At 42.2% G+C, this 15875-nt stretch overlaps 1 protein-coding gene across 1 annotated transcript; it reads left to right on the top strand.

Annotated features, from left to right (window-relative positions):
- Positions 1-11850: 11850 nt before the first annotated feature.
- Positions 11851-12306, top strand: LOC126212769 (ankyrin repeat and SOCS box protein 14-like). The gene has a single exon (XM_049940175.1). The coding sequence runs from the start codon at positions 11851-11853 to the stop codon at positions 12304-12306; it is 456 nt and encodes a 151-aa protein (XP_049796132.1).
- The last annotated feature ends 3569 nt before the right edge of the window (positions 12307-15875 follow it).

The raw sequence follows: 15875 nt of genomic DNA, 5'->3' as shown, positions 1-15875 counted from the left end.
CGTGTTTTTGGTACTTGCATTGTTTAATTCATAAATTTCGGGTGTATTATAGTATTTGAGAGTGTAGCATCACGTTTTAGTACCTGAATAGAGTAAAATTGCGTAGTCTCTTTCCGCCGCCGAGCAGTGTGTCAGCAGTGCGCAAGTAGCAGCATTACTGCATCTATTAGGCAATCTTGTATTTTAATAACCGTTTAAATTTTGTGTATCTGTTTGTGCTCTCTGTAGATTAGTTCAGACGTTTTTTGCACAACAGTTTTTAGCATGGATAGGGACTGCAACTGCTGTGTTCGGATGCAGGCTGAGTTGGCATCCCTTCACTCCCAGCTTCAGGCAGTGTTGGCTTCGGTCTCTCAGCTTGAGGCTGTTGCCAATGGGTATCACTGTGGGTGTCCGGATGGGGGTCTGTTGGGGACGGCCAGCTCGTCCCACGCATCCCCCCATCGGACTACGACTGTGGCTGCCTGGGATACTGCCCACATTGAGGCTGATCCCTCGCCTGTGGTAGAGTGGGAGGTCGTCTCGAGGTGTGGCAAGGGGCGAAAGACATTCCAGAGGGCTGAACAGGAGGCCTTTCCAGTTTGTCTGACGAACCGGTTTCAGGCTCTATCTCTGGCTGATAGTGACCTTCGGCCGTACATGGCTGCTTGTCCTGTTCCAGAGATTGCCCCTCAGTCTGCAAGATCCAGGCGGTCGCAGAGGTGGGTTTACTGGTAGTTGGGAGCTCCAACGTCAGGCACGTAATGGGGCCCCTTAGGGATATGGCAGCAAGAGAGGGGAAGAAAACCAACGTGCACTCCGTGTGCATACTGGGGGGAGTCATTCCAGATGTGGAAATGGTCCTTCCAGATGCCATGAAGGATAAAGGGTGCACCCATCTGCAGGTGGTCGCTCATGTCGGCACCAATGATGTGTGTCGCTATGGATCGGAGGAAATCCTCTCTGGCTCCCGGCGGCTATCTGATTTGATGAAGACTGCCAGTCTCGCTAGAGGGATGAAAGCAGAGCTCACCATCTGCAGCATCGTCGACAGGACTGACTGCGGACCTTTGGTACAGAGCTGAGTGGTGGGTCTGAATCACAGGCCGAGACGGTTCTGCGACCGTGTGGGCTGCAGATCCCTCGACTTGCGCCATAGGGTGGTGGGGTTTCGGGTTCTGCTGGACAGGTCAGGAGTTCACTACACTCTGCGGTGGCTACACCGATAACAGGGGTTGTGTGGCGTGGGCTGGGCGTTTTTTTTAGGTTAGATGGGCACTGGCAACAGCCTCCAAGGGTGCGGGGCAAAGTCAGGACATGCGGGGACCGAGCAGCAATGTGTATTGTAATCGTGAACTGTTGAAGCTGCATTGGTAAAGTACCGGACCTTCAAGCGCTGATAGAAAGCACCGAAGCTGAAATCGCTATAGGTACAGAAAGCTTGCTGAAGCCAGAGCTAAAATCTGCCGAAATTTTTACAAAGGCACAGATGGTGTTTAGAAAGGATAGATTGCATGCAACCGGTGGTGGCGTGTTTGTCGCTGTTAGTAGTAGTATACCCTGTAGTGAAGTAGGAGTGGATAGTTCCTGTGAATTATTATGGGTGGAGGTTACACTCAACAACCAAGCTAGGATAATAATTGGTTCCTTTTACCGATCTCCCGACTCGGCAGCATTAGTGGCAGAACAACTGAGAGAAAATTTGGAATACATTTCACATCAATTTTCTCAGCATGTTTGAGGTGGAGATTTCAATTTACCAGATATATACTGGGACACTCAGAAGTTTAGGACGGGTGGTAGGGACAGAGCATCGAGTGACATTATACTGAGTGCACTATCCAAAAATTACCTCGAGCAATCAAACAGAGAACCGACTCGTGGAGATAACATCTTGGACCTACTGACAACAAACAGACCCCGACTTTTCGACTCTGTATGTACAGAACAGGGAATCAGTGATCATAAGGCCGTTGCAGCATCCTGAATATGGAAGTTAATAGGAATATAAAAAAAGGGAGGAAGATTTATCCGTTTAGCAAGAGTAATAGAAGGCAGATTTCAAACTACCTAACAGATCAAAACGAAAATTTCTGTTCCGACACTGACAATGTTGAGTGTTTATGGATGAAGTTCAAGGCAATTGTAAAATGCATTTTAGACACGTACGTGCCGAGTAAAACTGTGAGGGACGGGAAAAACCCACCGTGGTTCAACAACAAAGTTAGGAAACTACTGCAAAAGCAAAGAGAGCTTCATTACAAGTTTAAACGCAGCCAAAGCCTCTCAGACAAACAGAAGCTAAACGATGTCAAAATTAGCGTAAGGAGGGCTATGCGTGAAGCGTTCAGTGAATTCGAAAGTAAAATTCTATGTATCGACTTGACAGAAAATTCTAGGAAGTTCCGGTCTTATGTTAAATCATTAAGTGGCTCGAAACAGCATATCCAGACACTACGGGATGATGATGGCATTGAAACAGAGGATGACACGCGTAAAGCTGAAATACTAAACACCTTTTTCAAAGGTGTTTCTCAGAAGAAGACCACACTGCATTTCCTTCTCTAAATCCTCGCACAAACGAAAAAATGGCTGCCATCTAAATAACTGTCCAAGGAATAGAAAAGCAACTGGAATCACTCAACAGAGGATACCAATTCGATTCTACACAGAGTATGCGAAAGAACTTTCCCCCCTTCTAACAGCCGTGTACCGCAAGTCTCTAGAGGAACGGAAGGTTCCAAATGATTGGAAAAGAGCACAGGTAGTCCCAGTCTTCAAGAAGGGTCGTCGAGCAGATGCACAAAACTATAGACCTATATCTCTGACGATCTGTTGTAGAATTTTAGAACATGCTTTTGGCTCGCGTATCATGTCTTTGGAAACCCAGAATGTACTCTGTAGGAATCAACAGATTCCGGAAACAGCGATCGTGTGAGACCCAACTCGCTTTATTTGTTCATGAGACCCAGAAAATATTTGATAGAGGCTCTCAGATAGATGCCATTTTCCTTTACTTCCAGAAGGCGTTCAATACAGTTCCACACTGTTGCCTGATAAAGTAAGAGCCTACGGAATATCAGACCAGCTGTGTGGCTGGATTGAAGAGTTTTTAGCAAACAGAACACAGCATGTTGTTGTCAATGGAGAGATGTCTACAGACGTTAAAAGTAACCTCTGGCGTACCACAGGGGAGTGTTATGGGACCATTGTTTTTCACAATATATATATAAATGACCTAGTAGTGTCTGAAGTTCCGTGCGGCTTTTCGCGGATGATGCTGTAGTATACAGAGAAGTTGCAGCATTAGAAAATTGTAGCGAAATGCAGGAAGATCTGCAGCGGATAGGCACTTGGTGTAGGGAGTGGCTGGTGACACCGTTCATCGTGGGCTTAAACTAACTGCTGGAGTTGGGTGCCGATGCCAATGTAAGGAACGACTGACAGTGGATAGCCCTCCCCGTAGCAGCAGGATACAGCTGAGAGGGTGCTGCAACAGTGCTACTGTCCTATTGGGGTGGAAGGGGATCCACAAGATGGCACAGTTACTGGTAGCTGCCGACAAATACGACCTCCCTCTACTGAAGGATGCTCGTGAGGACCAGTCGGTCCAGAATTTGACCGTAGAAAATGTGGCGGAGCGTGCAGTGCTGGCCTCGAGGTTATCTCCCAGGGTCCTCCGGAGGCCTGGAAAGTGGAGGGCTGGAGAGAGGGAGTGGCCAGCTGCCACCCACAGCTAATGGCGGAAATCTCGCAGTTGGTCGAAGCAAAAATGACGCTAATAAAATTTTACTTTCCTCTGTCTTTGTAAGTAGCACCTACAAAGTACTGAGCTTTCTCTCAAAACACTGTCCAAAGGAATGATTTGAGACAACTAGTAAGCCTCCTATCCATATTTTGCTAGTGTAAATCTCACACGATTCACAATCAGGAGTGTCAATATGCATATTCTGTAAGGAAACACTCCACGAGCATTTTTGTGCTTTGAAGATATAATGAAACACTGATATCCTTTTGTTGAATTTTTGAATGCAATGTTGCGGACTACGGTCAGCTGTTGTCATAATTTAATGTGCATTTGGGATATAAACATATCCTAGACTAGTAACAGAAATAAACTCAGCCCAATTGTGCTTTCTCGTAGAGAGAGAGAGAGAGAGAGAGAGAGAGAGAGAGAGAGAGAGAGAGAGAGAGAGAGAGAGTGAGAGAGAGTGAGAGAGAGTGAGAGAGAGTGAGAGAGAGTGAGAGAGAGTGAGAGAGAGTGAGAGAGAGTGAGAGAGAGTGAGAGAGAGTGAGAGAGAGTGAGAGAGAGTGAGAGAGAGTGAGAGAGAGTGAGAGAGAGTGAGAGAGAGTGAGAGAGAGTGAGAGAGAGTGAGAGAGAGTGAGAGAGAGTGAGAGAGAGTGAGAGAGAGTGAGAGAGAGTGAGAGAGAGTGAGAGAGAGTGAGAGAGAGTGAGAGAGAGAGAGATGATCTTAATCTGATTGCTGTGGGCACTATGTATGTATTGCATGTGCACCATTTCCCATTTTTATATTTTAACTGAATGTAGTGATTTAAAATTGTCAAATTTGTCACAGAAAACCTTGCGTACAAATTCAGTACGCTGTGCTGGAATTAAATTTTGGGCTGTATAAACAGTTACGAGCGCTGGGTATTTCAACATGAAAGAATCTTACATGCCCCAGAATAACTCAATCCCATCTACCACGCATGCTGCTATATACAAACCAGAGTCACTGAATTACTCCATACTGCTCTATAAATCAGAGACATGGGATCAGCAGGACACCTTATTTGACGAACAGGAAGCAAAGAGTTATAACAACATCTAACTCTGCAAATTACTCATCGAAATGGGAAACTACCACTAGGTGCCACCCAGGGCTCTGTTTTGGGACCAATTCTCTCCCTGTTTTATATAAAGTGATTTACCCTTGGACATCAATGCAAAGTCAGTCCTATTTGCAGATCACACTTCAGTGCTGATTAAAAAAATAGCTCTGCAATTAAATGGTCTGAAACTAAATATTAAAAAGCACAACTCATACAGTTCAAAACAAAATAATGTAAGCCAACAGATTTATGTCCTACATAAAAATGAGAAGATAGAACCAGCAAGCACAGTGAAATTCTTAGGATGAAAACTTGAGCTGGCAGCCACACTCAGAATATTTAGTTAACAAATCAAATAGCCTTTCTTTTGGAATTGGAATGTTACTCTATGTAAGAGACATGGACAGCCGAAAAATTGTGTGCCATAGTTACTTCGAATCTGTCATCAGATGTGGCATAATTTTTTGGGGTAATTCAAGCAATATGGCAAGGATATTAAAACTTCAAAGAAGAATCATTAGGAAAGTGTGTGCCACACATCCAAGAACCAGATGTCGCCCATTGTTTAAAGAACTAAATGTATTATCTGTCCCATCACTATACATTCTTGAAATTCTAATTTTCCTGTACATTAAACCTAAACTTTTCAAAGACTTTCACTTCAAACATTCACACAACTAGGCAATAGTAAAATTTTATGCTCCCACCCACACCTATTAAAGCTATATTCTATGGCTCCTCAACACATGAGCATGAAGATACACAATAAATTAAAGGGCTGTGATATACTGAGTATGGAAATTGGTCATCTACAGAAAAAAAATTACATGAACTCTTAGTGGTAAGATGTTATTCAGTGGAGGAGTTTATGAATAATGATGTGATAACTTTAAAAGTGCAACTAACATATCTGTATATATGAAAGTACATTTTGTACAAAAAATGTAAACATATTGTACTGCTACAAAACTGTTTGATAACTGTACTCGTTATTTTTAAGTCTGTAAACTAAATCCCTAAAATTATATATTGACATGTGACATAAAATACTCAGATCATGTGATTTGTTGTACTGGAGACGAGATGAAATAAATCAAATCAAATGAGATACTTGATATGTGTTCCTCGGGGTAGATTGCATGCTGTGGATGAATACCCCCAAATAGGTCTTCCTGCTTACTTTTTGCTGTGCTCATTTAAATCCCTCAAAAGCTGCTCTCACACAATGTGCTGCCGAATCACTTGCAAGAAACAGTTTGAAAGTCCCAGGATCCTGTCAAATATCACAGGAGGATGCTAGTCATCAGGCAACAGTATTAGCAGTGGCAGTCATTGCTTTCTTCTGGGCTTTCACAAACGTCTTTTAGTGTTACGATAGACATTTGTTTAAAAAGGGAAAAATATTATACCAATAATCATTGTGGTATACTTTGAGAGATGTATAGTTGACCTAAGAGATCATGATGGAATAAATATTTATGTATAAATTATGTAGTCAGCTGAAGAGTTTTGGTGGTTCATGGTGTTGGTTCCTGTAGTCATGTCCTAGTTCATGAACCATGGGCAACGTATGAGTGGCCAAGTAAGTGGTCCCGACAGTCGGGATACCAGTTACTTTGGAATAAGGCTGGGCATCTCTGACATATTCTGAGTCGTCGTCACCTTTGTGCTCATACGGCAAAGACTACCAAATCCACCGGTTAGTCCCTCAGCCGTTAGGGGTAAAACCCAATGGGACTCGGGGCAAGTAAGGCTAGCAACCTGCTTCCGTGGTACTTTAAACATGATGCTGGCAATAATCAGAGCAAAATGCCTCGGACCTTTGGAGGTGACGGAGCCACCTGTAACTGACAAACCAGGGACTCCTAAGATACGACTTGGCAAACAAATGGTAATGAGATGGGGAGCAATTAATACCAATGGGGGCTACTATGGGAAGAAGGTAGAGCTGGCAGAGGCTGCAAGTAAGATGGGGCTGGACGTTTTAGCTGTTAGTGACATTCGGGTAAGGGGTGAGAAAGAAGAGGAAGTGGGAGAATACAAGGTCTACCTGTCAGGAGTCAAAGCAGGAATAGCACAATGGGGTGTAGGGCTTTACATCAGGAAAGAAATGGAACCCAGCGTAGTTGCAATAAGGTATGTAAACGAACGACTGATGTCGATAGATTTGACAGTGTCTAGCAAGAAAATTAGGATTGTGTCAGTATATTCGCATTGTGAAGGGACAGAGCAAGATAAGATGGATAGTTTTTATGAGGCACTCAGTGATGTAGTTGTTAGAGTAAAGGACAAGGACAATGTTCTGCTCATGGGTGATTTTAACGCCAGGATTGGAAATCGAACAGAAGGGTATGAAAAGGTTATGGGTAAATTTGGAGAGGATATGGAGGCCAACAGGAACGGGAAACAACTCTTGGATTTCTGTGCCAGTATGGGCTTAGTAATCACAAACTCCTTTTTTAAACATAAGAACATTCACCGGTATACTTGGGAAGGCAGGGGAACCAGATCTGTCATTGACTATATAATAACAGATCAGGAATTCAGGAAGGCTGTGAGGGACACACGTGTATTCAGGGGATTCTTTGATGACACTGATCATTATTTAATCTGCAGTGAAATTGGGATTGTGAGGCCGAAAGTGCAGGAGGTCAGATCCATATGTAGGAGGATAAGAGTGGAGAAACTTCAGGATAAGGAAATCAGGCACAAGTACATAACAGCGATCTCAGAAAGGTACCAGTTAGTTGAATGTAGTCAATTACAGTCATTGGAAAAGGAATGGACAAGGTACAGGGACACAGTAATAGAAGTGGCTAAAGAATGTCTTGGAACAGTAGTGTGTAAAAGTAGGATGAAGCAAACAGCTTGGTGGAATGATACAGTCAAGGCAGCCTGTAAAAGGAAAAAGAAGGCGTATCAAAAATGGCTACATACCAGAACCCAGGTAGACAGAGAAAGTTATGTTGAAGAAAGAAACAAAGCCAAACAGATAATTGCAGCATCGAAGAAGAAATCGTGGGAAGACTTTGGAAACAGGTTGGAGACTATGGGTCAAGCCGCTGGAAAACCATTCTGGAGTGTAATTAGCAGTCTTCGAAAGGGAGGTAAGAAGGAAATGACAAGTATTTTGGACAGGTCAGGAAAACTGCTGGTGAATCCTGTGGATGCCTTGGGCAGATGGAGGGAATATTTTGAAGAGTTGCTCAATGTAGGTGAAAATGCGATCAGTAATGTTTCAGATTTCGAGGTAGAATGGGATAGGAATGATGATGGAAATAGGATCACATTTGAGGAAGTGGAAAAAATGGTCAATAGATTGCAGTGCAATAAAGCGGCTGGGGTGGATGAAATTAAGTCTGAACTCATCAAATACAGTGGAATGTCAGGTCTTAAATGGCTACACAGGATAATTGAAATGGCATGGGAGTCAGGATAGGTTCCATCAGACTGGACAAAAGCAGTAATCACACCAATCTTTAAACATGGAAACAGAAAAGATTGTAACAACTACAGAGGTATCTCTTTAATCAGCGTTGTGGGTAAAATCTTCGCAGGTATTGTTGAAAGAAAAGTGCGAGTATTAGTTGAGGACCAATTGGATGAAAATCAGTGTGGGTTTAGGCCTCTTAGAGGTTGTCAGGACCAGATCTTTAGCTTACGCCAAATAATGGAGAAGTGTTACGAGTGGAACAGGGAATTGTATCTATGCTTTATAGATCTAGAAAAGGCATATGACCGGGTTCCTAGGAGGAAGTTATTGTCTGTTCTACAAGATTATGGAATAGGAGGCAAACTTTTGCAAGCAATTAAAGGTCTTTACATGGATAGTCAGGCAGCAGTTAGAGTTGACAGTAAATTGAGTTCATGGTTCAGAGTAGTTTCAGGGGTAAGACAAGGCTGCAACCTGTCTCCACTGTTGTTCATATTATTTATGGATCATATGTTGAAAACAATAGACTGGCTGGGTGAGATTAAGATATGTGAACACAAAATAAGCAGTCTTGCATATGCGGATGACTTAGTTGTGATGGCAGATTCGATTGAAAGTTTGCAAAGTAATATTTCAGAGCTAGATCAGAAATGTAAGGACTATGGTATGAAGATTAGCATCTCCAAAACGAAAGTAATGTCAGTGGGAAATAAATATAAACAGATTGAGTGCCAAATAGGAGGAACAAAGTTAGAACAGGTGGACGGTTTCAAGTACTTAGGATACATATTCTCACAGGATGGCAACATAGTGAAAGAACTGGAAGCGAGGTGTAGCTAAGCTAATGCAGTGAGCGCTCAGCTACGATCTACTCTCTTCTGCAAGAAGGAAGTCAGTACCAAGATTAAGTTATCTGTGCACCATTCAATCTTTCGACCAACTTTGTTGTATGGGAGCGAAAGCTGGGTGGATTCAGGTTATCTTATCAACAAGGTTGATGTTACGGATATGAAAGTAGCTAGGATGATTGCAGGTACTAGTAGATGGGAACAATGGCAGGAGGGTGTCCACAATGAGGAAATCAAAGAAAAACTGGGAATGGACTCTATACATGTATCAGTCAGGGCGAACAGGCTTAGATGGTGGGGTCATGTTACACGCATGGGAGAAGCAAGGTTACCCAAGAGACTCGTGGGTTCAGCAGTAGAGGGTATGAGGAGTCGGGGCAGACCGAGGAGAAGGTACCTGGATTCGGGTAAGAATGATTTTGAAGTAATAGGTTTAACATCAGAAGAGGCACCAATGTTAGCACTGAATAGGGGGAGCATGGAGGAATTTCATAAGGGGGGCTATGCTCCAGACTGAACACTGAAAGGCATAATCAGTCTTAAATGATGATGATGATGATGCTGAAGAGTTTGACAGAGCACTGAAAGACCTGAGTTGAAACAAGGTCCCGGGAGTAGTAAACATTCCATTGAACTACTGACGGCCTTCGGAGAGCCAGTCCTGACAAAACTCTACCATCTGGTGAGCAAGATGAATGATACAGGCGAAATACCCTCAGACTTCAAGAAGAACATAATTCCAATCCCAAAAAAATCAGGTGTTGACAGATGTGAAAATTACCGAACTATCAGTTTAATAAGTCACAGCTGCTAAATACTAATGCGAATTACTTACAGATGAATGGAAAAACTAGTAGAAGCCAACCTCAGGGAAGATCAGTTTGGATTCCGTAGAAATGTTGGAACATGAGAGGCAATACTGACCCTGCGACTTTGAAGATAGATTAAGGAAAGGCAAACCTATGTTTCTAGCATTTGTAGACTTAGAGAAAGCTTTTGACAATATTGACTGGAATACTCTCTTTCAAATTTTGAAGATGGCAGGGGTAAAATACAGGGAGAAAATGGCTATTTACAATTTGTACAGAAACCAGATGGTAGTTATAAGAGTCGAGGGACATGAAAGGGAAGCAGTGGTTGGGAAGGGAGTGAGACAGGGTTGTAGTGCACCCCAGATGTTATTCAATCAGTATATTGAGCAAGTACTCCAGAAAAAAAAAAAAATTCAGTGTAGGTATTAAAATCCATGGAAAACAAATAAAAACTTTGAGGTACGCTGATGACATAATTCTGTCAGATACAGCAAAGGACTTGGAAGAGCAGTTGAACGGAATGGACAGTGTCTTGGAAGGAGGATTTGAGATGAACATCAATAAAAGCAAAATGAGGATACTGGAATGTAGTTGAATTCAGTCACGTGATGCTGAGGGAATTAGATTAGGAAATGAGATGCTTAAAGTAGTAAAGGGGTTTTGCTATTTGGGGAGCAAAATAACTGATGATGGTCGAAGTAGAGAGGATATAAAATGTAGACTGGCAATGGCAAGGAAAGCGTTTCTGAAGAAGAGAAATTTGTTAACATCGAGTATAGATTTAAGCGTCAGGAAGTCTTTTCTGAAAGTATTGTGTGGAGTGTAGCCATGTATGGAAGTGAAACATGGATGATAAATAGTTTGGACAAGAAGAGAAGAGAAGGTTTCAAAATGTGGTGCTACAGAAGAATGCTGAATATTAGATGGGTAGATCACATAACTAATGAGGAGGTATTGAATAGGATTGAGGAGAAGAGGAGTTTGTGGGACAATTTGACTAGAAGAAGGGACCGGTAGGTAGAACATGTTCTGAGGCATCAAGGGATCACAAATTTAGCATCGGAGGGTGGCGTGGAAGGTAAAAAGTGTAGGAGGAGACCAAGAGATGAATAAACTAAGCAGATTCAGAAGGATTTAGGCTGCAGTAGGTACTGGGAGATGATGAAGCTTGCACAGGATAGAGTAGCATGAAGAGCTGCATCAAACCAGTCTCACGACTGAAGACAACAACGTAACAGAAGGAGTATATCTATAAATTATGTAGTCAGGTATAAGTTGAGTGTGATATGCTCAAGTGTATTGAGAGAAATGGTAAATTTTTCACAACTCATATCTTTATAGTACCTCCCACATGTGTATTTATATTATTATTTTTATTATTATTATTTCTATTTTTATTATTACGTAAGTTTAAACATCATTTGTCATAACAATAAATGTGCAGTGATGGGTAGCATGAAGGACTAGACTGACAAGCAGTACGAGGACACGCTGCCATAACTGGTAGCATAAAGTCCCTGTCAGATGGCTGGCTTTGTTTTATGGTACCCGACCGACTGGTGAAATTTAGAGTGCCAATTTCTCAAAAAAGGTTGAGCAGCACTTTTGTACCACAGGAGTTTCTCACATTTATATGTACTAAGTTGGTGCAAAAGTTCAACGAAATTGGTGATCTGTCGGGTTTACGCTTCCTGTGCCAGGTCTAATGCGGTATACCACCCAATGAAGTTTCTTAAAGTTCTAAAAACGTCAAGTAATTCTGTGTCATCTCACAATCTCCTTCCCCATGCTGGAGCAAACTTTCAAATCTTAGTACAGATTTCTCACTGATTGTGTGGCTTTCCAGCATTCAGTTTGTTTGGTTAATGATTTTGCCATCATCTACTGTGACAAATTTCTGTAAGAAATCATCTCTATGCTTGCCAGTGTCACAAAGGGGGGACGCATGAAGCTGCCGAGTCTGGAAACTTGGCTGAACTGTGAGATCCTGCAACATGGAATGGACACCAACAGCCAGTGTGAAAATGACTACACTGCAGTTCACAGAACGGCAAAGTGTGGCGACACCTCAGCTGTAAACTGGCTGCTGGCGTCAGGTGCCAACGTCACTGTGTGGAGTGACTGGCAGCATACTCCCCTCCACGTAGCGGCAGCATACGGCAGACAGGGTATCGCGATGGGCCTGCTGTTTCACGGTGCGGACAAGGACGCGTGGGACGGCTGTGGGCCGACGGCTTTGCAGACTGCCGCCACATGTGGTGAAGCGGCTGTCGTGAACCTGCTGTTGCGGTTGGGGACGGACCGGTCTGCTGCCGGCTACGGTAAGATGCCTCTCGAGCTAGCCCTGGCATACAATAGGAAGGCAATCCTAGATATACTGAGCAGGATTTGTCCCGAGTAACATGGGGCTGTACTACCATTTGCAAATTTGGCAAGTAAAGCCCTGGTAAACTGCAAAATATGTGTCATTGAGTTATTCAAGTATTTACCTGCTCTTCTTCACCCTCCCCCATTCTTTCTACTCCTCATACTGGTCTTACTTCTGCAGGTGAAACTTTCTAAACTGCTACCTTCAACATCCCTGAGCTTTCCAAACAGTTTTTTTACACTTAGTTTGCTGGCAGTAGATCAAATGTTTGACTGGCATAGGATTGCAGAGCTCTTATTGACACTGCTCCAGAGTAGCATTTGTAGTATTTGAACCTCACAATGTAGTGTTTCAACCTCACCATGTTCCAGATACAAGTGATCATTTTCAATGAACTTTGTGTGGTATTCTTCAAAGTCATTTTCCAAAGTCTTTCTCAGATTCTCTTTTGCAGTAGTGTTCAGCATTTCTTAAACACAGTCTGAAATTTGTGTGTGCATTTTCATTCGTGTCAGCACAGGCACCCCTGTTCTTAGCTGTCGAATTGCTGCCAGCCTATAGCAGGGCAAGGGGCGTTACTTATGGGACTGCAACCCTTGAGTACCTCATTGGGTTACCGCCAGTGAAGAAGCACATACCAGTTACCAGTTAGTTACAGTAACTGGCTCCGTGTTAGGAGGTATCTCGTTTAATATGTCTGTGAGAAGGCATTCATGAATATCAGTGTTGCAGATAAGACTGCCACAGATGTTCTTGGTGAAACCAAAAGCTTTGTTTCCAACACTAAGAATTTTAGCAATGGTAAATGAAGTTCCGTGTTGTGCAACACTCAACAAAACATTTGGAAAAAATATTAGTTTTAGAACACTCACAAAGAGAAAAAGCTTACCTAGCACACCGTGTTTGTTGTGAAGGGTGAATACTTTAAATAGATTTCAGTTTAGAATCTCATTTGGTCAGGTTTCAAATTGATCAAAAAATGTACTTTCATGGCTGTCTTATTTACAGGTGGTAGAATGGAAAACTAATTTAACAATCTGTCTCCAGTTCAGAACAAGTTGCTGAGAATTAATGTCAACCCATTTGACAACACAGCTGAAACAATTTCATCTGATAAAATTATCAGTGAACACAGTGACTACTTAATTCAGTAGTTACAGTAGTGAACAGATTATAGGCATCCATACTTTTTGATGAGCTAAGGAGTGCCTGCAGATGCAAAATACAGGAAATGAATGTCTTGAAATTATGTAAGTTACCAATAATGTCCCAGGCTGCCTAGTTCGTTAATTTACTTTTGTAACAGTAAATGTAAATAGACAGGTTACAAGGAAGTCTGCAAAAAGTACCACCACTGCAAAATGACTGATAAAGCATGATGGAATTCATTTTTGTGATAGTGTTGCTGCAAAGTAGTGAACAGATGTCTCAATAATGTAGTGGCTTCATATGGGGCTACTATGCCTCACCAGATGTGTCCAAACCTAACCTGTATCTTTTGTTCCCCAGAACACAATCAGTAGGAAATCATCACATGTGAAAGGAATATCAGACCTCTTTGGATGAAGTTACGTCTGACCCCAAATCAGAAGTGATCAAAGTAACCTTTATACTAATCCTGATCCTGTTCTGGACATCACTGCAGAAGAAAGTGACACCGGAAGCCACCGCTTAAAATCATGTGAGGCCTAATAATTCCAGGGTGTAAGTGATTATAATGAATATAATTTTAGCAGTGATGATGGATTTCCTTTGACTTCTCTTGCCACCAATACATGGACTAAAATTTGTTGTGATAGTACAAAGTGTCATGACTAAAATGAGTATGTTGATATAAAGGGCAAATTGAAAGATGAAGGTAACAACATGCCACCAGACTATTTCTTTTCAGTTTTTTCTGTGACAATTTGATTGGTTACATAGCTGTTCACACTAACTTGAATGCCTCTCAAAAATATGAACAATTTAAACCAGTAACCAAAGACAAAAAAGAATTCTTGTGGGTACAGAACAACCTCATAGTTACCATGGAAGTTGGTCTTGCTGTAAACAGTTTAGGGACAATTTTGCAAGCTCACTCATTTCCATAAATAGGTTTGGAGAGTTACCACCACACATTCATTTGAATAACAACAATGTGACGCCAAAAACAGTCTCCACATTACAATAAGCTTTGCAAGGTGAGAGTTATGCTTGACATATTGAGTAAAGGTTTCGAAGAGAATTATGCCCCACCTAAAGTCAACCAGTTGATGAATGCATGGTGACATTAAAAGATAGGATTAGTTATAAATAATAAATGCCCAAGAAACTCATCAGACGAGGATACATGGTATGGCTTTGGGCTAATAAATTAGTGTTTGTTTGTGATTTTGAAGTTTACACTAGGGTTGGGTTGTTCCGAGGGAGGAGACCAGACAGCAAGGTCATCAGTCTCATCGGATTAGGGAAGGAAGTCTGCTGTGACCTTTCAAAGGAACCATCTGGTCATTTGCCTGGAGCCATTTCGGGAAATCGCAGAAAACCTAAATCAGAATGGCCGGACACGGGATTGAACCGTCATCCTCCTGAATGAGAGTCCAGTGTACACTAGGAACATAGGTACAGCTGAGGTTAATTTAGGAGAAATAGTTTTATTTTACTTGTGGGAGTGTCTGGAATGGAAACATTATGTGTTTTTGATAACTGCTTCACAAGTGTCTTTAGTGGAAAGACAAACAATGTGGGATACACAGTTGTGACAAAGGTCTGGAAAAAATGAAGTATGACAAAGAACTCCGTAGAGTTGACTGATTGGTCAGTGAGGAATTATGGAATACCCTCTAGAAAAATGGAAGGACAATTTCTTGTAACTATTATCAATCCTCCAGATGATGTTTCAGTTGTGAACAGAAAGGAACTGGTGGTAGCAAAAAGCAAATTGCTGCAAGGTCATATCATGTGAACACAGGATGTTATACAAGGTCCTGGCCAATATTGGTATTTTGTTGATGAATCAGTTGTGATGTACACTGGTAGGAGTTTGCAAGCCTAAAAATTTAGAAGGAATGTTGCAGCTGGTTTAGCACATACTAGATATGTGAAAGGCTTACCATGTTCACCTTTTAACACACCACACCACGAGATTCACACCACAGGAGCCCACAGAAAAGAGAAACTCTGAAGCGAAACACATGCTACAGCACGGGGTTCTAAAATGTTATGCCAACTGTGGTATGAAAAACACCTTCATTGATCCTGATGGAGTTTTAAAAGGTGATGTTTGCTTATGCTTGTCACCCGAGAATATCTGATTCATTCCTAACCAGCACATGTTGCAAGTTTTTCCACGTATTGTGAGTGTCGCTAAGATTTGCCACAGTGGCTTCAAATGAAGGCACCCTCCAGCATTCACTCAAATGTATAAAAAGCAATGAATTGTCATTTTCATTTCTTCAGTGTGTATTTAAATTAATCAATTACCACCAGAAATTCAGTGGTCTAATGCTCTGTGCTTCGAAGGACTACTAGAGATGGCAAGACGGAGGCGCACAGAGTAATACTGGCAGCCAGAAGCCCTGTCTTCGCACCTAGGCTGCCGCACCACATCGCAGAAGCTGCCA

Source organism: Schistocerca nitens, chromosome 11, assembly GCF_023898315.1.
Source record: "Schistocerca nitens isolate TAMUIC-IGC-003100 chromosome 11, iqSchNite1.1, whole genome shotgun sequence".
Taxonomy (NCBI): Eukaryota; Metazoa; Arthropoda; class Insecta; order Orthoptera; family Acrididae; genus Schistocerca; species Schistocerca nitens.
Note: the sequence above shows the minus strand (reverse complement) of the source record. Positions and strands in the feature narration are given on the sequence as shown.